At 36.2% G+C, this 15,633-nt stretch overlaps 1 protein-coding gene across 1 annotated transcript in view; it reads left to right on the top strand.

Annotated features, from left to right (window-relative positions):
• ARMC3 (armadillo repeat containing 3) overlaps positions 1-15,633 on the top strand; it is a 51,710-nt gene that overhangs the window by 17,669 nt on the left and 18,408 nt on the right. Inside the window, 4 exon segments of the mRNA XM_050970956.1 lie at positions 1,302-1,454; positions 1,580-1,685; positions 13,934-14,183; positions 15,330-15,466. Of these exon segments, the coding sequence (XP_050826913.1) occupies positions 1,302-1,454; positions 1,580-1,685; positions 13,934-14,183; positions 15,330-15,466 (646 nt within the window).

Raw genomic sequence — 15,633 nt, 5'->3', positions numbered from 1 at the left:
TGACACTTAAAATCCTCTCTCTTTTATATTTTCGTCTTTGTTCTGAGATTTCATTTGTGTGTCTGAGGGTTCTAAAGGAGTTTAAAACTGAGCTGAAGAGGAGAAATTGCCTGGACCTGTCTCATCTTCATGCTTTGAGTCATTTCTGCTCTAATTACATTTCTGATCAAACTTGCTTTTCATTGACTTTGTGGACTTGTATTTGTTTACTTTTATTCACTACAGATTCAGATTTATCTAAAATAATACTTAAAATATTTTTTCCCTTTAATTTTTTTTGGGGGACAGCAATCCAAAGAAGGGAGTGATCCCTCAGAATTGTAGCATGCATTGGTAAAATTTCTGAATATTTTGAAGTCCCACTGACTTCTCAGTTCCTGAAATTCTTTAATACATTCCAAATTCTACTATGTCGATATAACTTCCAGCATGTAATTGGTCTGGTTTTATGCATATGGTTAAATGTTTATTGACTCTCCTTGAAGAGTTTCTGTGCTCTGCAGTGCCTTTCTGCATGAGAAAGTTTCTTTCAGGGATCTTTCTAAGAAACACCTGCATTTCTGATCTCATCAGTTTTGAGATGAGGGAGTTTATCAGTTTATTGGTATCTACATACAGATGTCAGTAGATGTGGGTGCTGTGTGCTGTTACTTGTGCAGAGGAAGGAGCATCTCTGCTTCTGCAGCTGCTGCCGGTCAGTGCAGTGTAGGTCAGCAGTGAACACTGTGCTAAACTACAAAATCCAAATTCTCTGCAAAGTGGGCAGAAATTTTTTTTTGTGATGCTCCTTGCCTCTTTTTGTCTATTTTAATACATTGAGTGGTATTTCACCAAGTTCTATTGTACATTTACTGGAATGTTTTCCAGTTTTATGCATTTGGACTTGGTTAGCATAAACTGAAGTTCAGCATGATCCTGAATAAGTATGATCTGTTGCATTGGAAAAGCTGTTTCCATCAAGCCTGTGTGCACTCTGTGGTTTTAAAGTCTTGCAGAGAACAAACTTTTCATTCTGTTGGGCTGTGTATGTTTGTACTGTGTTTAATAGTCATTATTTGGGCTTGGTTCAGAGTTTAATGAAGCCTAATCCAGAAGCTGGATTTTGGATGATCCTTGCGCATCCCTTCCAACTCAGGATGTTCTGTGATGAGATTTGGCTCAGGTCCTTTGTGCATATTTCTTAGTGGCTGGTGCCTCTGTTACCAAAATATTTCCAACAACTAAATGAAATCAAATTAATGTCCTTTCACTGATTTGGAAAACAAATGAAGATTAATGCTATTATTATTTCTCATTTATAGCTGAAATACGAAAAATCTTACATTGGGAACAGGTTGAGAAATTTCTCCTAATCCTTTTGGAAACTAACAATGATGGAGTTGAAGTTGCTGCTTCCCAAGCCATTTCTGCCATGTGTGAGAATATAGACAGTAAATGTGTCCTTGGACTCCAGGGTAAGTATGGTGGGAAAGGATGAAATGTGAATTTGTGTTTTTTCTGTTTATAAGGAGAATATTACAATTTTGCAGATTGCCATGGCTTATTTAAATGTTCATATATATAATTATTTCTTTCAAAGGGATTCCTCAGCTAGTAAAGTTGCTAAGCAATAATAATGAAGAGCTAAAAGAAGCTGTAGTGACAGCATTAGCTAATTTGACAACAGCCAATCTTAGAAATGCAAGGTGAGTGCAATAATAAATTATTATTTTAAACACTTATCTGAAGTGTAATTATTTTGATTTTTAAAGAATGCCTTATCTTGTTCTTATGCTACAAGGCAGGTTTGTTTGAATTTGACTGTAAGGCACTTTTTGGTGCTTATGAGTCACCTGGAATAGCTAGGTTCTCATCAGTGTTACAAGAGTTGTACCATCTCTACTAACGTTAGCATGATCAAGGAAAGGTATGAAACAGACTTAATGTAAGCAGAGCTGTAAATCACGTTTTGAAGAGAACATATGAGCAAAATATGCCTTATAGTCTAAAGCATTTGATATGAAGTATTTTTAAAATCCAAAATCTTTGATATGTTTTAAAACTGTATGGTTCATACAATGTTTTTGACTGATCTAAATCCATTCTTTGAGGGAGATAGATCTCCTGAATATTGGCATTGTTTTGCTCTTCCTTTTTTTAATTATTTCCCAAGTAATAGAGAATGCTTGTAATGTATTCTCTGAAAGAAAAGAAGTGTACCTTCAGAATCCAAAATTACTAACAAAGGTAACAATGGTTGGCTCACTATATGTTCCAAAACAATTATATAAACTAAATTCTACTGTCAGCTGCAGCATTCTTTTATCCCAGCTCTATTAGAAGTCCTGTGCAGAGAAGAGTAACAGAGCAGTGTGGTGTACATGAGCAATCACATGTAATTTACAAACAAACAAAAAAATCCTTCAAAGTTTCTTGGAATATACTTAAAGAAGTTATAATAGAGTCACAGGCATTCTTTGAAGTGAAAAAGTAAAGTAAATTGCAAAACAAATTGTTTCAATTTATTGATTCAGCTCTGATAGTCACTCATATTCACTTAATGTTACCAGATGGAGTAATAATTTGACACGAGAATAATACTCTGTTCTCAGATTCACATAGTACATTTTTTTTTTTGTCTGATATTCTGCACTCCTCATGTGCTGGACTCTTCAGTTGGTGTCAGTGGGAGTCACACACACATAAAACGAGCACAGTGCTGGAGTCCAGAGGTCAAACTTTCAGCTCTGCTACAGCTGGTTTTCGTAGCGCAGCCCTTTGAGGTTTCACATTGTGAAAGGGGGATCTCTGGAGAGTTTTGAGTTGGTATAGCAGCTTATGCCAACTCATTCCATTTTTTTGCTAAGGAGATAGTCAGGACATTGTTAAGCACAACTGCTGGAACAATTCTCTGAGACCTCAGGCAGGAAAATAGCTGTCTGTTCCTCTGCATTATAATGAAGTCCGTATTTGTTTCTTGCTGGGCAGAGTCAGGAAATTGTAAAGGTGGCTTACATATACTTCCCTCTCCTTGCAATCCAGCTTCAAGTACAATATGGAAGCACCAGATAATCTAATCAGAGGTCTTCTGTGAAAATCAGGAAGCAATAATTTACATTAAATATGTATATTGGATGAATTCCATGTGACTATATAATTACTTCAAAGCTTCATTTCTAAATCAAAACCATTAATAAGTCACAGAAGGGTCTGAGTGTGACTAGGATCTATAAATGAATATATAGTGTTGAACTCTTAGCTGATACAAATTGGTATAGTTCCAGCTCACTGACTGACTATCAGGCCCATATTTATTTTACATTCACATAATAGGAAAAAAAATAGTTTGGAGAAAATTCATTCCATATTGAGTTACCATAATCATATTTCATACTAGAATGTTTCATTTAAATGTCCTGTAGACCACTGAAAATAAGTGTATAAATAATGGAGATGCTGATGCACTTTTATAATAATGTGACTTCGCTGTGTGATTATGTTGACAATATTCTGATCTCAAAAGAAACTGATGAGACTAGTGCCCTTTTATCATTAATGTATTCGATTCTTGTTATAAACCCTTCAAGAATATAAAATCAGAAAGGTAGTAGCAGCAGGTGGACCTTATGTAGCAAGAACAAAATGGGTCCAGTGATGGGGAAGACTATTTGCTGTAAGTGCTTTCACTTTTTACTGGCCAGTCAAATATTCAACCTTGTTGAACTCATATGTGTGCATTCTGCTGCATTTCATTTCATAAACATTTTTCTGTATTATGTTGATTGAAGAATGCGTACCTTGCCCTTTAATTTCATTTGAGGTATATGTTTGAGGACATAAAATGAATACAAGACATTTCTATTTTTGCTGGAGATCTGTTGTTCTTGTTAGGAGTATCAAAAAGTGCTCCCAGCTTTTCATATAATACAGAAAAATATATATAATTTAAAGCAATCATGTAATTAAAACTCCCACCATAGGTAGCTCATAATGATAAAGTCTTTAATTGATTAATAGCACAAGAACAGCATAGGCAATGGGCAATACTACCCCCCACTAATGTATATTAACCTTGACCTTTAGGTGCTTCCCCACAGCAATGAAAGGCTAGTTTTATACCCCTACCCAATCAATCCTTTGTTCCTCCACTGAGACAGCTAATAACGGTGTCAAATACGGTGGAGGTTTGGTAATTAGAACACCTGTTCACGATGAACGGGGCAGAGACCAGCTTGTCATTTGACACAAGTCCTCAAGCAACCAGGATTTCGCAAAAATAAATAAATTATTGAATTACTCTGCTTCCCGGTGTGTCTTAACAAAAAATCTGGAGCAGAAGAGGACATGAGTCCCATACAAGTGGTTTGAGTTTTCAGGTTTACTGGAGAACATGGATTTTAAATAGGATCTCTACCAGAAAACATAACAGTTAATATAAATAACTTCGAAAATGTTGCAGCATTTAAGTTTTTGCTGCAGAGCTGATGTTGTGTCCCACTTCAATAGCACATAGGAAAAAATATGGTGGTCAAATGCCTCCTTAGTTTACAGACTGACATCCTCAGAATATGCTTTTAAAGAATTTTACCATAAGGACAGAGTTTTACTGCTGATCAATATTGATGATAAATCCTTGTTAATAATTAGGCTCAGTAAAAATAAAATTGCAAAGTACATTGTAGTTTAAAATCTCATGTGCTTATTCTAATGTCTTATGTTACTATGTGTGCATAGCTCTGAGGTCATCCTTGATATATATATGTCAGAATTTGTTCCTGTGGTCGTCTTCTGGAAAGAAGGAGAATTATGCTCAGTTGGGTATTTGCATCCATCTTTTCTATCACATTTTTTTAATCCAGAGGAATAACTTGCTTTATTGAAAACAGTTGTTTGGGCAGCAGAATGCCATTTAAAGAATCCTGAAGCTCTCTGGTTTTGCTGTGTCCAGGCACCGGGCAGTGTGGGTGCAGTCACTCCAGTAACGGATGTGATGCACAAATGGAACAATTGCACACGAACAAAGAAACAGCAGCGTCATCTGTTGGGCAGGAAAATAAGTGATTCTGTGCCACACATCTAATCCTGGAACAAATGGCTTACCTCAGCCTCTGCCTATTTTTTCTCATTTAAAGTATAATCAATTATTTTCGCTTTTCATGTATTTGGGATTAGATAATCATGTTAAATATAAATATGATATGAGAAGTAGCACATAGAAATAAGCTCTCACGTATACCAGTTAGTCAGACATGAATTTGACCAGCTCTTTCCTTCAGTATTGTCGTAGCACAAATGCCATTTCTAATAGCTGCCTTCATAAATCTGGCAGTGTCTGAATTCTGGGCACCTAATGGATTTGCCACTAAAGGAAAACATATGCTCTGAAATTTAGAACTTTGTGCTGGACATGAAAACTAATTTTAAGCCTCAATAATATTTGTCCTCAATTTTTTATTTTAACATCAAAATTTATAGCATTCAGTTAGAATTTGATACGGGGGAGGAAGTAAAAGGATGGTTTTTCTTCATCTGTACCAAGGACTGCAGAAAGTTGTGGTACATGACAGACTTATAACAAAATATTTCTCCTGGTATTTATAATAAGTGTCAGGTGAAAAAATTCTGTTTTATATCTGGATTCAAGATAGTAAAGTATCCTCCCAAAATTTACAAAGTCAGCAAGCTTGATGTTATTTAATTTTATAATGCTTAAATTCACAGGAATCAGAGAACCTATTTGAATTCACAAAGGTTATATCCATATAGGCAGTTCCAGGCATTAGTGCAGCATCTGAATGTATGCTTTCTTTTCTGTATCAAGATTGTCAAGATTTGAGAGCAGTTTGGGATAAGAGCAGAGGTTGGGAACTCATTGGTTATGGACAGTGCCCAGTGAGGAGAAAGTTGAGTTGTTCCCTTGACTTCAGTGGGTGTTATTTCTATTTAAACTGAAATTCATATACTGGTCTAGTGACTCAAAATACATCCTTAATCTGTTTTACTTGTAGTGAGAGTGTTTCACCTTTTTCAAGTGAGATTTTCAGTTGAACCCAATAGATTTTTTTATTGTTTATAAGATGAGCATGGCTGTCAAGGAAAAAATTTGAGGAACTTCCAGGTTTTTTTACATTCCAAATATTGTTATTATTAGGAAGTAGGGATTGCTACCATTAGGTAGTAATATCACTAGGTAGTAATCTTCTCTGTTAGAAAATGGGAAACTTAGTAATAGCTTTTATCTTTCAAGACTGTAAATATAACCTAATTCACCTAAATATTAAAGTGTCAATATTATGTAAGATAATACATTTGCATGAATATGTGTGTTAATTTATGAGAACAGGAACAAAATTTAGTAGCATAAAAAGGTGATGGTCCACCCTTGGTTTTGTCTTTTTTAGTGGTTTTAGTTCTTTATGACATAAGTTCATTTTTCTGAAGGAAGAAATCAACAATAGAATGCTGACTGTATTGTGTAGCAGTAATATGTTTTAATACTGACCCCTAGTGACAGAATTTTATTTTTGAGCTAATGTGCTGCAAGGTAAAGGGATGTTTTTGAGTTTTTTGGGTTGTGCTGTTACATTTTTATGTTAGCATCCATGTCTACACTCTGTAAAATACAGTTATTTCAGGCCACCAACAGGTTCTTCTTTTTCCTTTCTCTTACGCTATATACATATTGTGGGAGGAACTGTATTAAAAAAAAAAAAGCAAACAAAAACCGAAAGACAACAAAGTCATTACCCATTACCTGAGAGCTCATAAGATTTTCCCTGCAAGTTGCATCTTGACTTCCACTGAAAACTACAAAATGTTTTATGACAAATTTCTTCCTTGGCAGAAAAGCTAAGTCCTGTGCCTGGGATGTCACTCAGAAATGGGTTCCCATTAAGACTTTAACATCACATTTAGATGACTGATACACAAGCCACAGACATGGGTCTGTGCCCTGCTGGCAGTCAAAAACCTTTCATACAGCCAGCTGTTGTATTTTTCTCTTAGATTAGGAAGGTGTGGCTGCATGGGAAAGCCCTTCTGTAGGCTCAGACACTGTCTGTTTTCTTCCCATTAGACTTGCACAAAAAAGAATAAATTGTTATGCATTCTCCTGGATGTTTTTTTTTGTTGTTTGTTTTGTTGTTGTTGTTGTTGTGTTGTTGTTGTTGTTTTTAACTTTGGGGTTATATTCAAGACAAAGACCAATATAGAACATTTATCTCTATCTAACACAGATCTCATGTCACCACATCCTAAAGTGCGTGGAAACCTAAGTAGGTCCAAAATAGTTTCAGGCAGAACACAGAACACTTCTGATCTGGGATGATGAGAACTACATAGAAATTTTGCTCCTTGTAGATACTGCAGAATGTTTTGGCCTGTTTGTACAACCCTACTTTCAAAGCCTTGCAGTATGATCACTGTTTATCTTAGCTGTGGATGGCTGGCATTTCACTTAGAGCATGTTTGTTGTCACCTGTAACTTCCCATGATGGATTTCTGTGGGATCAGGTGAAAACCTTTTCTTCCTGGATGGAGACTCCTAAGCTCAGGAGAGAAAACTTTCTTTTGTGTAGAGGCACAAGTACCATGGTTACTCTTGAGTGTGTATCCTTGCAATGTCATTCAGTGATATGTACTGAGATAAATTATGCTTTTTATGAATTAAAAGTGGCAAGGGTTATTCTACATATAAGTAAATATTTCAGGCAAATGTATTTGCTGAAATATGCTTTTGCTTTTGTATGCACATTTTCTTTGTAGTAGATTTCTAAATTAAATTATTAAGGTGTATATTTTAACTTACTTAAGTTAAAGTAAGTGATGTTGTTTATTTGTTTATTTAAAGTGTGAAGTTGTGTATTTGAACTAAGGAAATTTTTCTGTAAGGAAATTTCAGGGTTATGACTGACCTTGCAAGCTTAATTCTGCCCTGCTGTGAATTTAACCTGTGCACTGACTATGGCATGTTGGCCACTTGGACTGTCATGTGGTTAACATAGGGTTCCACAAGTAACCTTAACATTTTACATACAAATTTAGGAATTTTATTGTAACATAGTCATATATGTGTATTTTCTTAGAGATGTAATTTAAAGAGAGAAGGCTAAAAGCATAAATTTCTGCACCCTAAATCATCATAAAAGCTTGAGCTTGTAGCAAGGCAGATGGCTGCCCTTTGAGATATGTTCACAGTTGTCCAGAAAAGAGTTATCCAGAAGTGAAAGCTCAAGTTCACAATCCAAAGTACTGTGTGTAGAGACTGACTTGGCACAGCTCTTTTATCCTTTCTCAGCTGGTGCTTCCAAGGAAGAACCACGGGATCTTTCAGGAGCAAAAAGGTTTTCTATTGTTGAATTTTAAGCCTTCCATGTAATAGTGGAAATGCCAGAAATTCTTTACAAAGACTGCAAATATTGTAACTGAAAGTCTCAGGCATCATGAACAGATAGTTTATTTCCAATGCTCCTGTAATATTTTAAATTAGGTATACTACAGTTTTAGAACTGAGATCTGTGTAACTTTGTCAGATGAGTTCAATGATAGACATTAGAAGATCTCTGTGAATTGCTAAAAGAGAGTCAGGTATTACAGTCTCTGCTAACCCAAAGAGTTTAAGCTTTTATTGCATCCAGACTATGAGGTTTGTTGAGTTTTGGTTTTGCTACAGTTTTAACAAGATACTTGTCATTAGAAAATAGGAATAGAGGCTTCAGTTCCTGAAATGAAAAATTAACATGGTTTGTTGATATCATCAATATTTTTATTGGAGCACAAAGGACCCCCAGATTGTAGATCAGAGTCTCTTGAGCTAGATTCCCTTACTCAGAATAAACATAGTGACATTAATTTCCCTTGTCTAGTGAAGAAAACGGAAGTAATATTAGTCTTTAAATAAAATACGAGTGACTATTTACAACAGTTAATTGCTTTTGAAAATAATTAAATCACAAAGTGAAATTTTTGATAAGTGCAGAAGACATTTATTGGATGTGATTATTCTGATGGCATAACAAGGCTAATGAAGAATACGAATACATTTAAGGAATAAAAAGGAGGCTGTTTTGTGATGCTTTTTCAAACTTCTGGATATGATATTCTTTCTCAGACAGAAATTGAATAAGAGAGCTGGATCAAAAATGCCTTGTGTGAAAAAGAAGTCATACGATTTAACACAGATAGAGTTGATTTTAAAAAATGTGTGTAATTAGATGCATAATTCTTGTGCATAATTTACATGCAATTATGTATGAAAATGAGCTATGCACAGGCATAAATGGCTAGCTAAGCACCTCACACACAATCACAGTAATTTTGCACAGAAATTAAACATGCAGTTGCAAACACATTTGAAAAAAATGAAGTCCAGTGAGGAGGAAAATTTGAATTTTTCTGAGCAGAAATTGTGTTAAATCCTCAGTCAGGAGTGGGGGGAGTAAACAGCATAGAAGTGAATAAAAATGTAATTGATTATAAACCAGTTTATGTTCAGTCATGGTAGAAGAAACAAAACCAAACATACTTTACCATTTTTATGAAGTGTCAGTCTCACTAGTGTAAATTTAGTACAATCCTGAGTAAACAGTGGTGTCAAGCTGTACAGCTCTTCTCCTCTCTGTCCCCTCCCCCAGAGATTGTTTAGCTTGGGGGTTTGAGGGGCAATCTTAGTGTTTTCTGGCAGCTCTTTGAACACTCTTTAGTTGCTTTCTCCCTTAGGCTAGACTTTCTCTTCATGAAGAAAAGCTAGGTGGACCATTCCTGATGCTCTAAGTAAATAATCTGTTGTTTTTCATGCCACAGAGCTTTTATGCTCCTGTGATGCCAACAAAGAGGTGGTTCTTACTGCAGAGTGCTTTTAATACTAAAAGTAAAATGAAGTATAAAAACCCCGCAGGATTTTAATCAAATTTTTACTGCTGATTGTTTTCACAACGCGCTCCCAATATCTGAGCTTTCCTCTTGCACTGCAGACAACTAAAGCAACAAAATACTCACTTCAATGACATTCATACACATCTCCAAAATGTCTGTTAAAAAAAAAGTTTATATTGTGAAGTTTTTGGTAATGATTTTGTTGTCAAATTTTAATTTATTTTTGCAGTAAAATCAGTTAAGAAATCTTTGTTTATCCTCAGTCTCTCAGCATTTATTATTTGAGTCTTATGTTATCTTTTAGAGAATTTTTAAGAAAATGTCTTAACACTACAATGTATATTTAAAATCAATAAATTAAATATTTATTATATAACCTTTTAATATTTGTGTTCCCAATGACAGGTGAAAAAAATATTGTACTATTCTTGAATACAGTAATTTGAATCCAGTTGTAATCAGAATTTTACTGTTTCACTAAAGAGCATGCTGAGGTTTCTTAGGGTACCTGAACTGTGTGTACCTTGAGTAAGGTAAATGCCTAACCCTGTTAGGCTAGGCATTCTAAGGATCATAATATATGCTTATAATTATTAACATTTCATTTATTTTAACTTTATTTCAAACTCTGCAATTCCTACTCTAGTGTTGTATTTTTTTTTTCTTCCTGTTTGTAGTTCAGATAGGCAGCTTCCACTTTTGAGGGAAAAAAAAGATGATGTGGCAGATGCACAATCCCCTTTTTTTTTTTTCTTATTGTTGTGTTCTTTCCTTTTCCCTAACTTCTTTTCTTCTTGTTTAGGAAAGTATGTACTTTGAATATATACAAAACATGGAGGAAAAAGCTTGTGAATTTATTTAATTTACTCCTCCTCCACATCAAAAAGTGTGTATTTCTTTTCAGCTAAACCAAGGCTCACTTCTTCCTTGAAGATGTAGTTCTGTAGTGGAAGCACTGATAAATTGCACAGTCTCAGTAGGATGTGTCTGAAGGAGAGTGCCCTGGAGGCAAGGAGAGTCTAGTGCTGATCTGCATTAAGCAAAGATAGAGCTGGTAAAACCATTCTCTGACTTTTGTTGGCTCATACTATAAAAATTACACATGTCTCTGCCCAAGATAAAAGGGAACAAGGACCTCCATACTTAGTGTTGTGGCACCTTAAACTTAGCCATGTTCATTCTCTCAGCTCCCTTCTGAGGTCAGGTTCTGTGGCCCAGGGTGACAGTGCTATTTCTGTGTTCTCCAGAGGCCTGTGGAGTAGGAGTGGAACTATGGATTTCCCATTCTCCTTCTTCTATGTGCGTCTCTATTAGCAGGACACAGCACTGGCCTCAGATGTTCATGCCCTCTTAAAAACTTATTCTCAAAGGTATTAGTTACCTTCAACTCTTGTTACCAGCCATTGTCACTTCAAATTCTTTTTGCCTTGTGCTCAGATGTGCTACTTGATTAAACAATGTTCATGAAGCTGGGATTCAAAACGAGTCTGCGCAGAAGTAGAATGCAGGATAGAAATAAATATGTATGATCTTCTAAATCAGTGGTTCTCAACCTTTTTGAAGTTGAGTGGCACTTGAGAAAATTGGCTGTGCTCTGTACCTTGCTGAGGTCAGGTCTGAGCTCATGAGGAGCCGTCACCTTGCTCTCTTGTTAAGTGCTTGTGTACTTGCTGGTTTTATGGAAATTATAGTAAATCTGCTTATGATGTGAGCTACGTCATTCAGTGCTGTGTATCATTCTGTAGCCATTCTGTTAGGGACTGTATCTTTACTAGGAGATCCTGTGGGAGAATATGTGTATTTTTGGGTGTAATATAGGAATAGTAAGTCCTCTACTTACTGCAGAAACACTGGATATACTATACCTGTGAGATGCAGTGCTGCATTTTATGACTAGTGAATCTGTCCCATAAATCCTGGAATTTCTGTGTATCCATTTTAAAGAAGAAACAGCTTGATTTTGGTTTTGGTTTTTTTCCTTCGTGGGTAAAATGTGTGTCTATGCACTGCATGATGCAGTAAATCTGATAGCTCATGGCCACTCAGCTCACTGTGCAGCTGAGTGTGTGTGGTGAGTCTCACCCAAGCTGTTCCAGCAGGTACTCCATGGCATTGTTACATGTGCTGTTAATGTGATGTTTTCCAGCAAGCCTGTGATACATGTGGTGTACAGCTCATTCTTACATGTGCAATCAGCATGTCCAGAATTTCTTCACATACATCAGCCTGGATAGAGCTACAACAGTCCTGAAGCTGAAAATTTGGATAAAATTTTCATGGGCAAGATAAGACAGTATTAACCAAATAAGTATAGTGGCCTTACCTAAGTAAAAAAACCCAAAACAACCACAGGAAAAAAAAGCCACCCAACAAATAAAACATTTTCAGCTCTTCTTGATCTAATCAGGTAGGAAAGGGGAAGGAGGACACAAAGGGAAATCCAGCTACTTGAAGGAAGACAGAGGATGCAGTGTGGGACATCTAAAAACATGGGATTTACTTCTGAATAGAGACTAAAGTGTTTACATTAAAACTACTGGTGCTCCAGGAGAGTTAATTAGGCAATACCAAACTGACCCTGTATCTTAATGCTGCACCTTCAATCCCTGGATTGCTGCTTTTTCCCTGGTTTTCTAAACAAGTAACTATTGTCTGCCTACCAGATATTGTTAGATCCATGCTCCAGCACTGCTTGTGAGCTGCTACTGCTTTGCACCTGACGCAGAGATGAGAGTAACAAACCCCATTAGGCTCTGCTTGTTCATTCCAGGTATGCTTAGGAGCATCTGTATCCCCCTCTCTGACCAGGTGGAGGTACTTGCACTAAGATGAGTTCACAGTAAGACCTACATCATGTTGCCCACGTATTATTTTAGTAATTATCATTAGTGGCACAGGTTGGCATGTATTCTACTTTCTGTCCTGTTTGCATAAAAGTGTGACTGAGCTTTCCTCATGTTTTTTTTTTTTTTTTTGTTTGCTATCAATGCCAACAGTCTTTGGCAGTATAGTGGTTTCTTTTATATGTGATACTTCTAATCTTGGTTTATTTTGTAACCGTGAAACTTATCCAAATATTAATCAAATTTTGGTAAGGTACTGTTACAGTAAACGATTTTCACATAGAGATGTCTTTTTTTACTGTGTTTACAGAAATTCTGCAGAACTTATGAAAAGTGTAAACTCTTTTTTTGAAGATTTTTTGTGGTTTTGATGTAGACAACACGTACTAATAGAGGGTATAAAAAGAAGTTGCAGTGAAAATTCAACTTGCCATCTGTGCATTCCCATTGCGAACAATATTGCCAAATTTTGTTTAACAAACAGATTAGTCTTAAGTAAAATTATATATCCTCTAATATTACAGCTCCTTACACCTTCTTCTGTCTCGTGCTCAAAGCTGCTATTTCATTAATAATACTTCTTCAGCTATTTTTATCCCTTGACTTTCTCTAACCTAAATCTATGTGGTTCTCCTTAGAAAAAAATCCCAACCATCTTCCCCAATATTATTTTAAATAAAATTAACATACATTGAAATAACAATAAAATAATTGACTATTTTGCACGTCTATCTTAAGACTTGTCCACAGGAGCATTTGTTCCAGCACTGCTGAGGGGCAGCACCATTCAGCCATGGATGCAATATCATCTGGTAACAGAGGGAATATGTAAACTGGATCTGCTGTTAATAGACTAGATGATCTGGATACTCTGTTCACTATAATCCTCATTAGTAGTGCAAGAATGTTTATGGGGAGAGGTGGTAAGAAGCATTTGCCTGGAACTAAAGATACAGAAATTCTGCACCTTTGAAAAGATGCAGGATTCAATTGACTTGTTCAATACCTCACAAAGAATCCATGTCCTTGTAAGTTAAAGAATCCAGAAGTCTGTGGTTCTGCCTCTTGAATTTCTCACCATGAGTCATACAGAAATCACACAAACACACATTTATATGTACAGAGGCCTACTTCTGTATATATGTAAACCTTGAATTGTAATACTAGTTTAGCTGATAAAAACAGCATACTAAGAAGAAAAAATAACAAATATATTTTCCCCTTTTTCATTTTGCTAGTGTTGTAGCTCAGGCTGAAGGAATTGTGCCATTAATAAACACCTTGAAGACCCAGAGGGATGGAGCCATTTCCAGTGCCATTGCAGTGCTCACAAATCTGTCCCTGCAAGAGCCCTCCCGTGCCAGTATCCAGAGCCACGGCATCATGAGTGCCCTTGTGGGGCCACTGTGCTCAACCAACAGCCAAGTGCAGAGCAAAGCAGCCTTCGCCGTGGCTGCCTTTGCTTGTGATGCTAATGCACGAGCTGAGGTAAAACTGAGGTTGTGGTTATTGATGATGTTTCTAGATCTGAGGTGGGAGTTAATTAACCAAGAATCTGTTGTGTCTGACCTAGAAGTCATGAGCTTTCTATGTAGTTACTTATTTTTGTGATATTTGTTCCACTAAATATAGCTCAGTTTTTTAGGAGATTTTGGAAAGAGCTTTCTTTAACTTGAATTTTCATGACTGTGTTTGCTTGCACCAAATTAATGCTTTGCAGCTTTTCAGTGACTTCAGTGAGCTTTAACTAGGGCTATATCTTGATCTGTATATTTAGGAGCATTAAACATCAAGGTTTCTTTCAGCTGCAACTGCCAGCTCAACTTTGAAGATGGGAAGTTCAGTCCTCTTTACTCTCCCTCAGTGTTCTGTTGCCCATTTTCAAGGCCTGAACGGCAATGTCTGACCTTGATTAATGAGATACTGGGTGTGCATGGAGTAAATGTATTTCAGACAAAACTCAAAATATAATTAATCCTTTGATCAGTGACATCCAGCAAGTTGAACTCTTTTCTGTTTATGAATTGGTCATAGTATTTTCTTCTCATAAATAAGAATGATGCTATGTGCATTCATAAATCATAAGCTAGGGCTTTCTCATGGGTCAAGGCTATTAATTAGGACATGAATAAGGGGCATAGATAATTAATCTACCTCTTTCAGTGTCCTTAAAATGTCTTTCTCTTTGGAAATCCAAATGAGCAATATTTTCTCCAGCATGTATAGGAAAGATACTGTAGCACACAAGAGAATAGGATGTTAATAAGATTGTCATACATACAATACAAATTCAAATGTATTGTGATGTAAATTAGTTGCTAGGAGGCACCAGAACACAGAAAAAGCTGTGTAAGTCTCTGTGGCAGTCTTGGGTTGCATAGTCTCTTTGGGTTCCACACTGCAACCTAATAACTGAAAAGGAGGGCAGAGCCAGAAGGGATGACTGCCTTGTACCACTTAAAAGCTCCAGCCTATGCAGACTTCACAGAAACACAGAATCCCCAATATTACCTTTTTTTCAGCCCAGTGTAGCTTTTCTACAAAGCTTGAATGTTTTGGGAGGTGAATTTCACAATCTGTTCTTGCTGGAATAGATGAAATATGTAAGTGGCAATGTTTTCACTTTTTTAATAGTTAAGAAATGTCGGCGGGCTAGGACCACTCGTTGAATTGCTGCATTCTAGGAATGAAGATGTCAGAAGAAATGCCTGTTGGGCTGTTATGGTCTGTGGAAGTGATGAAGTAACTGCATTTGAACTGTGCAGGCTAGGGTGAGTAGAAATAATATCAAAAGTCAAAAGACAATTTTTGATGAGAGAACTCAATTTGAGTCAATCTTTGCATATTTATAGCAGAATAACAAAGCTTTCTGATAAGCTGAAACTACTTTTGCACCACAGATGTTACAGGTGAAATGGTATTGATTTTAAGGAACAGA

The sequence above is a fragment of the Serinus canaria genome, chromosome 2 (genome assembly GCF_022539315.1).
Source record: "Serinus canaria isolate serCan28SL12 chromosome 2, serCan2020, whole genome shotgun sequence".
Taxonomy (NCBI): Eukaryota; Metazoa; Chordata; class Aves; order Passeriformes; family Fringillidae; genus Serinus; species Serinus canaria.
The sequence above is the reverse complement of the archived record's forward strand: the minus strand, read 5'-3'. Positions and strand labels throughout refer to the sequence as shown.